General features: G+C 38.2%; 1 protein-coding gene across 2 annotated transcripts in view; it reads left to right on the forward strand.

Annotated features, from left to right (window-relative positions):
- The window catches only part of LOC124721337 (glycine dehydrogenase (decarboxylating), mitochondrial), a 308,726-nt gene that overhangs the window by 274,909 nt on the left and 20,091 nt on the right, over positions 1 to 13,726 (forward strand). For both annotated transcript variants that reach the window (XM_047246255.1, XM_047246254.1), the window contains exons 16-18: positions 2,175 to 2,385; positions 10,664 to 10,771; positions 13,095 to 13,240. In XM_047246255.1, the coding sequence (XP_047102211.1) occupies positions 2,175 to 2,385; positions 10,664 to 10,771; positions 13,095 to 13,240 (465 nt within the window). The remainder of the gene's footprint in view (positions 1 to 2,174; positions 2,386 to 10,663; positions 10,772 to 13,094; positions 13,241 to 13,726) is intronic.

Consider the following 13,726-nt stretch of genomic DNA (forward strand, 5'->3'; position numbering starts at 1 on the left):
AAAATTTCTAAGCAGTCACGTTGTATATCAGTTTTGCTGTGTACATTGCACAGAATTTTATGAACTGTAACAATTACCAAAGAATCCACTTACACACTGTACAACCACCACATAACTATGACCAAAGGCCAAATAAACAACACTGTTGTTGATGTGCTGTGCATCACATGGTGATTGACTTCAATGACTTCTACACAATCATAAATTTTGAATTTCCCATCCAAGACCAGCTTTTATGATCTGGATAGATAGAGGCTCTTCCTGTGATGTATCCACCATTCCGTAACTCTTTCGGTCTCAATCTCCAGTGCCTGTTCCTCACTTGCTGTTCTCTCCCTTTCCACTTCCCTTCACCTGTTCTCACCCTGTCTCAGTCCTCTATACCACCCATCTGTTTCCTACTACATATAAACTCCCCTCTTGGAACATTTCCTTATTTCCCATGTATCATTCCTATTATACATTCTCCTTCAGGTACTCTCACCACTGTTTCTTCCACCAAGCCTACTACTTAACCTGACCTTACACACAGACACTTCGTCCATGCCAGGATGGGCTCTCCTAAACCACATCCGTCCATTTCCTCCTTCTCCCCACTGATTCACCTCCTCCCCTCACCCCCCGACTATTTTTAACCATCCATCCCATCTGAGATTTGTACTCGTTGTGAGTTGATAGCGTTGTGAGAGAACAGTGTATGTCTATCTGTAAAGCGAATGTGTTTTTAGTTAGCTCTGACAGAGCACTCTGTAAGTCGTCCAGCTCATGTAACAACAACGACAACAACATCAACAATAATAATATATCTTTACACTATAATACAGTAAGTAGTAGGAAAGTTTTGTCATATGACTATGACCCATACCCCCCCTACTTGAAACATGGGCACAGGCTGCTCCTTCCTCTGTGGCACAGTCATTTGTAGAGATGCTAAATGCTTCAACATAATATAGAAATTTGAGGCAGAGGGAACGAGTGCTGTTATACTAATTAAGGTAACATAGTTCTGTGTATATCAACTCTCTTCTGAAATTTATTCTTTCTCAGAGTTGCACTGTTCACATGCTATTCTCAAACATAAATATTAAAAACATTCATGGGCATCATCATGATTTTCTTGTTTCAGTTAATGTAATGTGGCAGATTTTTATATAAATATTAATTTATAATACACATGAATTGATTTAAATTGTGCACTTGTATCACTTGCACTATTTCCTGGCATACACATACACACACCACCAAATGATTGACTTTTTATTTTTCATTTAACTTTCTTTACTTCATTCCATGCTCTGTGCTCTGACAAGCAAGCCAAACCTCCATTGCTATCTATCAGGGGATACCAATGCTTCCTCTTTTTGCAAGAAGTGGCACGTATCTTGCATTAAAAAAAAAAAAAAAAAAAAAAAACACAGGATGCTAGTGGTGGACTGCCAATACATAAAATGATGTCCCTCAAGTAACTTTGTCTAAAAGACAAATTGAGTGAGGTGGCACAATGGTTAGCACATTGGATTCATATTTGGAAGGATGGTGGTTCAAATCCATGTCTGACCATCCTGATTTAGAGTTCCCATTCTTTCCTTAACTCACTACAGGAGAATTCTGGGATGATTCCTTTGAAAGGGTACAGCCAGTTTCCTTCCCTATCCTTGAAACAATTTGAGCTTGTGGTCTATCTCTAATTGTTCACAGGACTTTAAACTCCAATCTTCCTTCCTTTTCTTCTATAAACCAAGCAGTTCCAGTGCATATGTATATTCCTGTCTTTAATTCAGTGCTTCAGTAAATTGATAGGTAGTATTCTATCCTCTTTAACATCTTGCTCACCTGAAAAATAACAACTTGAATCGCCAAAAAATCTGAAATATGGACAATATCCTTTACTATCAATGCATTTTACCCAATATGATCATCATTTACTGATCTTATGTCAACTATATGATCCAAATGATCAGAACTAGTAGTCAGGGAAGGATGTAATCCATGTTGCAGTGATTTGATGCATCAAGATGTCATTTTTGAACTTCAGATATGTCAGATCTCTACCAGGTTCAGTGCACTCTGACTGGACAATCAATCCTTTTAACCTCACAATCTTGCATCTATTTTCCTTGTCTGCAGGTACTGCATTTCATCTGACGGCTCTCACTAAATACTGTTTGTTCCAGATGATGGGCCCAAAAGGCTTGAGGAAAGCAACCCAAGTTGCCATATTAAATGCTAATTACATGAGTAAAAGATTAGAAGATCATTATCCAACTTTGTATAAGGATCAGCGAACTGGACTTGTTGCACATGAATTCATAATTGATGTGAGAGATCTCAAAGACAAAACAAATATTGAAGCAGTAGATATAGCTAAAAGACTTATGGATTATGGTAAGTCTAATTTAATTACAAATATTCAATAACCATATATTATGTGCACACATTGAGAGACATTATTGAAATACTAGTAATCAGCTACCAAAACATGTACAACAAAGTCAGAGTTCGAAGCTCTCCTAAAAACATTGGAGCAAATATAATACAGGGTGAGTATAAAGTTTTTCTCTGATTGCAAAAATTTATTTCAAGGATTTATGCTAGATAGAGCTGTGCAGTTTGTTCCAAATGGCAGCTTAACTTATAACATTTTTTTTGGAGACAGTTCTACATGTGCTCCAATTGTTGCTTGTAGAACATTTAGATGATACTCAGTGTCTCTTCATGTCTCTGCCAACATCCCTTTAACCACTGCCTCTATATCATGTATTCATGTCATAAGAGTTTGCACATCAGGAATTGGTGAACTGAACACTTTATCCTTAACACAACCCCACAAAAAAGTGAACACAATGGCCATGATGCTGGACTGTCTCTACTGATCCATCTGTCCAGAAAGGTTTCATCCAAACAGTTAGCCCTGAATGTGACAGTGCAATATCTTTTAGAAACACTACCCATAATTGAAATTCCTGTAACTGAACCGCAACATAAGGTTTCAACATGTTCGGGTAATCTGTTGCCATAGTATCAGGCTCAGTGAAAAAGAAAGGTCCAGTAATTGTGTTGGGCATTAACCCACACTTCACATTCCTTCTTGGGCTGTCCCTTATCTGCTGTATCACAATATGTGGGGTCTGTGAGTCCCAGATCAGAGCATTATGCCTGTTTACTTTTCTGGAGATGTAAAAAGTCATTTCATTGGGAAAATAAACTTTATTAAGGTAGTTATTGCCTGCATCAGTTCATTCCCGCATTTTCCTAGTGAACTTGCCACTTCTGGGCCTATCATCTGGCTGAAGTGCTTGCAGGAGTTGCATTTCACCATAGTGCTGCGAGGTATGCCTATTTCCTTGGTAATGTGGTGTGTTGATTTTCACAAACTGCATTGAAATGCTGTATGCACAGCATCAACAACGTCATCACTCACTCCATTTCCACTGCCTCTTGCTTTACCACCAACACTAGCAGTCTCTTTAAACTTCTTTAAACTTTTTATACCATTCTTTGATGCTATTCACATCTGGAAGATGTTGACCATAGACACTTTGGAACTCTCACTGAACTGCAGTAGGCAAATGCGTTTCATTAAACCACAGAACAAACTGCACTTTCTCGTGCATAACTGCCATTATCACAACAACACTCCCATCAAGAAGAAGGGTAGCAGAAGTAATCCATTATCATTGACTTCCACATGTTGTATTATCTTAAAACGTACTCTGTACTCATGTATAATGAAGTACCACAAACAGAATAACATCTTCCATGCTAATCAGCAACCAATGTAGATTCTGTAAACATCAATCATGTGAAACCCAACTCGTGATTTTCTAATATGACATCCCGAAATCAGTGGATTACGGCAACCAACAAGATGCAGTATTTCTTGACTTTCAAAAAGCATTTGACTCAGTACCATGCCAAAATGTACTAATAATAGTGTCATCATAAGGGTAACAAAGATAAAAAACAAAATTTTTGACAGGATTGAGGATTTCTTGGTAGGGTGGATACAACAGGTTAATTTAGATGCGGAAGCATTGAGAGGTATTTAAGTAACTTCAGGCATGTCTGAGGGAAGTGTGTTGGGATCCTTACTGTTGCAGCTGCATGTTAATGACCTGGAAGATGATATTAATAGTAACCTCAGATGTTTTGCACATGATGCTGTTTTCTGGAGTGAAGTACTATCCGAAAAATGTGTAAAAATATTTAATCAAATCTTGATAAGACATCAAAGCGTTGCAAAGGCTGTCAACTTGCTTAAAATGTTCAGAAATGTAAAACAGTGCCCTTCTTAAATTGTAACAAAATATTATCCTATGACTACAATATCAATAAGTCATAGCTGAAATCGGTAAACTTATACAACTCCTCTGGATTAAAACATATGTACGATTATGAAATTGGATGTTCAACAGGCTTAATCATACGTGAAGCAGATAAAATCTTTGTTCATAGGTAGAATACTGGGAAATGCAACTAGCGTACAAAGGAAATTGCTTACCAAACAATTTTGTGCCCCATTTTAGAATATTCATCATTTGTGTGAGCCATACTGAAAAGGACTTAGTGGACAATGAGTGTATACAAACAAGGAAACAACAAATGGCCACAGGTTTGCTTGACTCATAGGAGAACATCGTTAACATGCTAAAATCCTGAACTGGCAGATGCTTGAAGATATATATGAACTATCACATTACACCCACTTACAAATAATCAAGAACCAGAATAAGTGAGGAATATTTAACAACTCCCTATTTATTTTATCATAGGGACTGCAAATACAAAATTAGATTAATTACAGTTGGCACAGACACATTTAAGGAGTACTCATACACAAATGATGTAGATGTATAAAACATATTAGTAATTGTCAGAAGACTTCAATATGATATATGTTCAAGGTAAGATTTGTTTTGTGTGAAACCAATTAGAAATAAGTTAAAGCATTAATATCTTGAAATACTTTCATGGTGAGTTTGGTGATAGTTATTTAAATTTCAGCAAGGAAATGTAGTAAATACAAGAAACTTTACTTTGATTATTACCTTAGTTGTAGTCAACAGCTTTTCTGATAAATATCATGTGAGAGAAACATACTAAATCTGTGGATCAGTTCTATGAATGATAAGATGTTTTCGATTTAAACCAGTAAGGTCTTCAAGCAGTCTGTATTCATTGTAGGAGATGAGTTTGAGCTAATTCTGTTGAGAAGATTGTGAAGATTGTGTAAATATGCTCCAAGGCTCAGCCAGCTGTACGGGCAGTTGCTCCACCCTGTTGCAAATAACTATTGGTCTTTTCCTCCTCCATTAATTCTGCCACAAATGGTTTCAAAATGTTGGCAATGTAATGTGCCAGAGTCATCATCTGATGAAAGATGATGGGACCAATAATGTGGCATGCAGACACTGCACACCGAACCCAAAACTTCTGATCATGTAATGGTATTTGGTGGAAGTTATGCAGATTCTCTACTGTCCAGAAGCTGTGTTTCTGTGAGTTTCCAGAATGATATTTGCACTCTGCAGCGGAGTGTGTGCTGATATGAAACTTCCTGGCAGATTAAAACTGTGTGCCGGACCGAGACTCGAACTCGGAACCTTTGCCTTTCGCGGGGCAAGTGCTCTACCAACTGAGCTACCCAAGCATGACTCATGCCCCGTCCTCACAGCTTTACTTCTACCAGTATCTTGTCTCCTACCTTCCAAACTTTACAGAAGCTCTCCTGCGAACCTTGCAGAACTAGCACTCCTGAAAGAAAGGATATTGCGGAGACATGGCTTAGCCACAGCCTGGGGGATGTTTCCAGAATGAGATTTTCACTCTGCAGTGGAGTGTGCGCTGATATGAAACTTCCTGGCAGATTAAAACTGTGTGTAGGAGACGAGATACTGGCAGAAGTAAAGCTGTGAGGACAGGGTGTGAGTTGTGCTTGGGTAGCTCAGTTGGTAGAGCACTTGCCCACGAAAGGCAAAGGTCCCGAGTTTGAGTCTCGGTCTGCCACACAGTTTTAACCTGCCAGGAAGTTTTTTTCTGCGAGTTCATATAACCACTTAGATGAAACTTGGCTTCATCACACATAAAGAACAAATCCATGTCCAAGCCATTCATTGTTATCTCGGTGAACTGAACAGCCACTCGCAGAACTGGAGGCACTGATGAGCATCTGCTGGTTTTAAAGCAAGAACAACACACACTCAGTAGGGTTGCATGTGCAAGTCTAGGTGGACTATTCGTCAGCATGATCAATAAGATATGGCGGTCTCTTGCAACAGGCATCAGGTTGAATTGTTAGGACTCTGAAGCATATTCTGCTGAACTGCAGGCACATTTTCTGGTGTGCAGCACATTTTGGACTGTTTTTTGACTTGTTCAAAACAGATCCTGTCTGATGCCATTTTCAGACAAAGCATTGCATGACACTGTTTGCTGGCACTTTGACACCATTAAACTTCTCAGTAAACAACTGACCGCACTGTTTTCATGACTTTGTTGTCACATAACTGTCCACAATAAACCCCCACTACTCATCTGTGAGTACCGTCATACCCTTTGCACTGCTTGACTCACACTGACACAACTTGCACAACACTCAGAATGGGGTGTGGTTACAGCATACATTCACGTCCAACCATATCCACTCATCTGAACCTCTTTTATTCGCCCCATGCCGTAAATGTGGTTAAAATTGATCCTTCATGCAATGATAAAACAAATATGAGCTTCTTTGAGTGTAATAAGAAGTAATATAGTAGAATGGAAACTTTCAACTGGCAGAAGATTGACAACTAGTGCCATGCAAAGAATCAACAATCTGATCAAGAACTAAATAGATATTGCGCATTGCTTATAATAACATATTGACTGAACTGCTTCTAAAGACTACTTACATGTTATCTCCCAACTTGGGAACATGATTTACTGGTAGCAACAAATCATGTTCAACAGTTTAATTTATGGTTTGGGTAACATTATGAAGAATATAGCTCTGATGCATTACACAGTGATCTGCATTTATGTACAATGTGTAAATATGCACTACTGGTCATCTCCAAACGATCACTACCTAAGACACATAAAAAGATGAATTAAATCGTGGTCTAGCAGTTCTAGGCGCTCAGTCCGGAACCGCGCGACTGCTACGGCTGCAGGTTCGAATCCTGCCTTGGGCATGGATGTGTGTGTTGTCCTTAGGTTAGTTAGGTTTAAGTAGTTCTAAGTTCTAGGGGACTGATGACCACAGATGTTAAGTCCCATAGTGCTCAGAGCCATTTTAGATGAATTAAATCATGGTCTATTGATAATGTTCGGTGTGTGTGTGTGTGTGTGTGGGGGGGGGGGGGGGGGGGTGTTTGTTAAGGAGAAAATCATCACAAAGTTATGACAATATTTTATTCTGCAATTTTGTGCTCATACAAGAAATAATATTCAAACCTCTCCTGCTACAGTGTGAGAGTAGCACATGCAACAACGTGGGCATACAGGGACATGTGGCAGCAACATGTTGTTTGTGTCAGAGCTATAAATCAACTGGAGTGAATACAAAATAGTGCTAATGATAAAATAGTGCATGTTTGTTGTTGAGTATGTGAAGCATAATGTATGAAAAACATTTACTGAAGTGTTTGAGGATGTAAGTATGAGGGAAATAATTGACGGAAATCTTAAATCTGTGCATTATCAAAAGTACTTTAAGCTCTCTTCCTTAGAATTTTCTTAATTAATTAACTGTTGTTTAATTCATTTATTTCTGTTCTACTGTTTCAAGTGGGCATATGCTACTGTTCTCAACCGATAGGTGGCACAACTTGTCTTGTTTTTGTAGCAGCAATGTAAGCCACTGGCCCACTTACTCTGATGTTGTTCCTTGCAAGGTGTATGTATCAAATACTGGAACATTTTTGATTTTTGACTTGAACACGTTTACTCTAAACTTTGTCTATTGCCTTCTCAAATTGTAACTTTATGTAAGTAGCCTTTCTATGTTGTGGCATTTTTGGTTGGTTGATTGATTCAGAGGAGGGGACCAAACAGAGAGGTCATCAGTCCCATCAGACGAAGGAGGGATGGGGAAGGAATATGGTCATGCCCTTTCAAAGGAACCATCCCTGCATTTGCTTGACGTGATTTAGGGAAATTGTGGAAAACCTAAATGAGGATGGTCCTAAATGCGAATCCAGTGTGTTAACCACTGCATCATCTTGCTCAGTGTGACATTTTTCATCTCAGTTAATGTTTCTGTCAAACTTATTTTTCTATGTATTATTTTATGTAGCTTCTAAATTTTCATTCTGATGAAGACATCCTTAGAGGTGTTGAAACCTAGTTCATGTATTAAACAATTATTTGCAATCGGTTGGGTGTGTTATTTCTCTATTGAAACTTATATATGGTTGCTGGAAAACAGCCATGTTCAAAACGGTAAAATCTAGGACTTAGTGTAAAAATGGTGTGGAGTCTCCTTTGTACTGAATGAAAATGATTGTTATCTGAATCAAGTCCAAACATCAGACAACACTGGCCAGGTGAAAATTTTCCTGTAAAATAATAATAATAATAATAATAATAATAATAATAATAATAATAATAATAATTTATAATGCCAGTTAACTGTGCAAGTGGGAAATCTAAGATTGAGGTGTCACAACTTCATGAAATTCGACCTGCATACACTGATGAGTGTAAACATTGTGACCTCTGCATACCATGAGATTGAATGCTGTGTGGTGGTGTTGTGGGCAAGTGATGTGGTAAGGAATGTATACAAGCAGAGTAGATATGAATGGGGAATCATTCTAGTAACAATATGGCCTGAAAATGGGGAAATCCACTGGCATAAGAAACTTTGACAGAGGGCAAATTTTTATGGCCTGACACCTGGAATGCACATCTTGGAAATGGTGAAGCTGATCTGCAGTTTGCATGCTAGTTTGTGAGCATCTATGGAACGTGGTTGAAGGACAGAGAAACCACAAGTAAGCAAAAGAGTGTCGGACATCCACACTTAATCAGAGAATGTCGAGGTCAGAGGCTTGCCTACTTACTTGTCTGTAAAGCAGGATAGGTAGCAGTCTGTGGCAAATGTGATGACCAAGTATAACACTGGTGCAGACAAATATGTTTTGGAGCACATTGTTCAGTGCTTGTTGTTGACCATGGAGCTCCGCAGCAGATGATGCCTATGTTTTGTCATGTTGACTCAATGGCTTTGTCAATTATGATTGCAATGGTCATGGGATCATCAAAATTAGACTGTGAATCAATAATAATGTTTCACCAGTCAGATGACTCCTGTTTTTGCTACTCCAGGTCAATGCTTTTCCAGATATGCCATCATCCATGCAAATGGCTGCCCAAAACATCCACCATGCCAAATATGCAGGCTATTGGGGGCAATATTGTACTATGGGGCACTCGCCTGGGCTCCCATGGAACCTGTGTTAATAATCAAAGGCACCATGACAGCTGTTGACTGCATGAACATTATTATGGACCACCTGCATCCCTTCATGCATGATGTTTCCCCACTGGTGATGGCATCTTCCAGTACAGTGATTATCTGTGTCACAAGGACAGAATCATGTTGTAGTTGTTTCAGGAGCATGACAGTGAACAACAAATTTGGATGATTTGAATCCACTGGAACACCTCTTGGTCACTATCAGGTGCCAGTTCTGTGCCTACAAACCACTAGTCCATAATTTACAGGAATTGTATGACCTGTGTGTAGGCATCTGGTGCCACGTACCTCTGGAAACCTACCATGGACTTACTGAAACTATGTCACACACAATCACTGCTGTATTAATTTCCAAAAGATGGACCAAAATGCTGTTTAGCAAGTGGTTGTAATGTTTTGGCTCATCATTGTATTTATCCCTACAGATTTTCTTTCATGCATGAGCCTTAAGCTTCCAAACTAACTAATTTGGTTCTGCTGATGGTTTTCAAAGGAAGTGGTATTGAGACATTTGGATTCTCAAGTTTTTATTTCTTCAGATTATGCCTGGTTCAGCTTGTCCAGCTATTTGAACTGATGGTACATCCACCATTATGTAATAGAAAATCCTGATGAATACATTGAATAGTTATGGCTTAATGGGTTCCAAAACATAACACAAATTTTTCCTCGAACTGTTAATACTGAGCAGTGAGTTTGGACTCTGTTTAACCTATTTGAGGGCAACTGACAGAAGACAAGTGACTTATGGTGCAACATCACACTTACACATACAACTTTGGCATCATGTTTGGTGATGACAGGATTCTCAGCAAAGGCAGTAAAATCTCCTCAGCCCAGTCACCTGCTCTCTCTCCCTGAAAATCTTACCTATTGGGGAAAGTCAGAGGGTCAGGTTTACTCAAACATCTACATCCACATGCATACTCAGTAAACCACTATACAGTAGAAAAACTAAAGCAGAACTTTGAAAATACTATTGCCATATTGCCACCATTCCACAGGCAGACTTGTTACATGAGTTTAACAGTTTGATAAATTGCATACAATGCTGCATTGATGTAATTGGTGGCCAATTCATGTATATCAAAAAGTAACATATATAAACTACACTTAAAAATTTCATGCATTATTTTACTTCAAAGAATTATTTGGTTACAAATACAACAATTGAAAGCATGTTGTTTTGTTGTTGAACAGGATTCCATGCACCTACTATGTCGTGGCCAGTCAGTGGGACACTTATGATTGAACCAACAGAATCTGAAGACAAGAAAGAACTTGACAGGTTCTGTGATGCGCTTATCAGTAAGTGTATTAATGGATATCATTTAGAATTAAATTAAGATTTGGTTGTGAACAGGACTGAGTTTTGTCAGCCTTTCTTTTTTCCACTTCACTTGGAATGAGTTTCATATGTGGTTTCTACGAGTGTTGTTGTTGTTGTTGTTGTTGGTGGTGGTGGTTTTTTTCCTCGTTATGGAAAATCTTTGCTAAGGTTATTACTTGTATGTGTCCCCTTGAGAACATTATTATGGTCCTACTACAGCCAGGAGATACACTTGCAGTTGCAATGTGGTCTTCTTTGAGGGTTTGAGGGATTAAAGGGACCAGACTGCTACGGTCATCGGCCTGTGGTCTTCTTTCACAGCTTGTGATGGGATAAGGTCATTGCATAGCCTTACCAACATTGGTCCCTGAGCTCTCGTTTCTTCTTCTTTTATATAATTACATCTACATAATGAGTAACTATTTGTTTCTTCTTGTTAGGGCTAGGTTAGTGTTGTTTAACGTCCCGTCGACAACGAGGTCATTAGAGACGGAGCGCAAGCTCGGGTTAGCGAAGGATGGGGAAGGAAATCGGCTGTGCCCTTTCAAAGGAACCATCCCGGCATTTGCCTGAAACTATTTAGGGAAATCACGGAAAACCTAAATCAGGATGGCTGGAGACGGGATTGAACCGTCGTCCTCCCGAATGCGAGTCCAGTGGGCTTCTTCTTGTATTAACAGTGACGTTATTTTTCTTTTGTTGTTTCATGCTTACCAACTAGGTGTTTCAATGTTGCTGCATGCTTTTCTTATTTTATTGTTAGATTTTCCTTTTATGCAGGACCTTTTATTACTAGTGAGAGCATTAAAGGAAGTTCTTTTTTTACAGTTCAATTTAATGACTGTAGCTGCAGTGGTGGATTTTTGTCTACCAAACACTAATATTGGCCAACGGCATTTCTGCAGTGGTAACACTGGTTCCCATTACATCACCAAAGTTAAGAACTGTCAGTCTGTGATAGCACTTGGATGGTTGACCATCTGGTCTGCCAAGTGCTGTTGGCAAGCAGGGTGCACTCAGCCCTTGTGAGGCAAACTGAGGAGCTAACTGATTGAGAAGTAGTGGCTCCAGTCTCGGAAACTGACATACGGCTGGGAGAGTGGTGTGCTGACCACGTGCCCTTCCATATCAACATCCAGGGACACCTATGGGCTGAGGATGACACAGCAGCCAGTTGGTACCATTGGGCCTTCATGGTTTATTCGGGAGGAGTTCAGTTTCTTAAACACTAATATTTGTGAATATATTGAAACATTCTGGAAAATTGATACTGGTGAACAAGTTTTATTTACTGTGCTGTTCATGACACAGTTTTTTACTTTATTTTCAGTATAATTCAAGAATTTTTGTCTGGCAGATTTAGTACTGAAACACCACCTCATAAAAAAATAGTTTACGTGTAACATAAGAATTGCTTAGAGAAGATTTGCAATTTCAATAGCATTTGATAAACCACTTTCTGGACAAGCAAAGTCCATTATTTGAGTTGTGATGTATTGTATGAAAATTAGCATCAAATATGTAACACTGTCTGTTATTCATGGAAAACCTTTTGGCCAATCAAAGTAATATACATATATAATCAGTAGCCTACTGACATATCAAACCACTGCAGCACTGTAGAAAGATACTATGTATATATGATTAAATACTGAGAGACCCTTCAAAATATATTTAAAGGTTAATAATTTTTGAAAACAGTGTTGGAACAAGACTAGATTTGATTAAATAATCTGAAATAATAATCAGATCACAAATTTTTGTGATCAAGGCTGATTATTATTTCTGTATTCAGAGACTTCCCTGATAGTCAAATAGGGAACAGTGTCACTACAATACTGCCAAACACATGTCTATACTTCCTGTACGCCACACCAGATTAAAGTTTTGAGAATCATTGCCACAGTTCCATAATTAGGAGCTAAAAATCTGACTGCCAAAAGATAGCTGTAATGAGCCCATAAACTTGAGCTTTAACTTCAATTTGATATGACTTATGCAACCAGAATTTTATGACAATTGCTGCCAACACAGAACTCTGCAACCAAATGCTCATTTGTATATTGAGCACTAATCTTCTGTACAGATTAAATGAAACCACATGATGACTTCATTTAACATCAGCCACAAAAAGCCTGCAATTGTACAATAATCTTTTGCTACCTTTCATAGAAATTAGCCTTCATGTGTGTGTTCATATTGCTTTGATCCTTGTACTTTTTTAAGAGTAAAAATTAACCTTCCACTATACTTCATAAAATCGATTCCTTATACTAGGACTTACAACATAACTGGTTTTAGGTATCAGACAGGAAATAAGGGACATTGAAGAAGGAAAAATGGATATACGTATAAATCCACTAAAGATGGCACCTCATACTCAGACTGATGTTGTTTCAAGCAATTGGGATCGTCCATACACAAGAGAGCAAGCTGCTTTTCCTGCTGTAAGTCTTAATATAACATATTACCAACAATAAATTTCTTCAGAAATGTTATAATTGTGGAATGTGGCTGAGGTTAAGAGCTATACTCTTCTTAATCTGTGCAATATTTGTATATTTTTTTAATCATGAGAAAGTAAATGTGCCTCTGTTGAAGAATTATATCTTTTTTGAGGGAGATGAATTTTGTCAATTCATGAATAAACACAAAAAAAGGTTTTAAATGTGAACAGTCTCAATTTTTTGAAACATATAGCAAATACAGCATTCATTTTCATATTTTATTACCATGTTCTTAGTAACTTACTTTGTTCTCTGTCTGTTGGTCTGTTTGCTACAAACTTCCTGATCAGCTATAGATTTGAAAATTTAAATATATTGCAAAAATGGGTGACAGTTTAAAAAAGTGAGTTTGCAATGATAAAATAATGATATTAATTGTAAATATTGCATTAGTGAAAATTTCTTCAATGTTCAAGAAGACAGCCA

Source organism: Schistocerca piceifrons, chromosome X (genome assembly GCF_021461385.2).
Source record: "Schistocerca piceifrons isolate TAMUIC-IGC-003096 chromosome X, iqSchPice1.1, whole genome shotgun sequence".
In the NCBI taxonomy this organism is placed as follows: Eukaryota; Metazoa; Arthropoda; class Insecta; order Orthoptera; family Acrididae; genus Schistocerca; species Schistocerca piceifrons.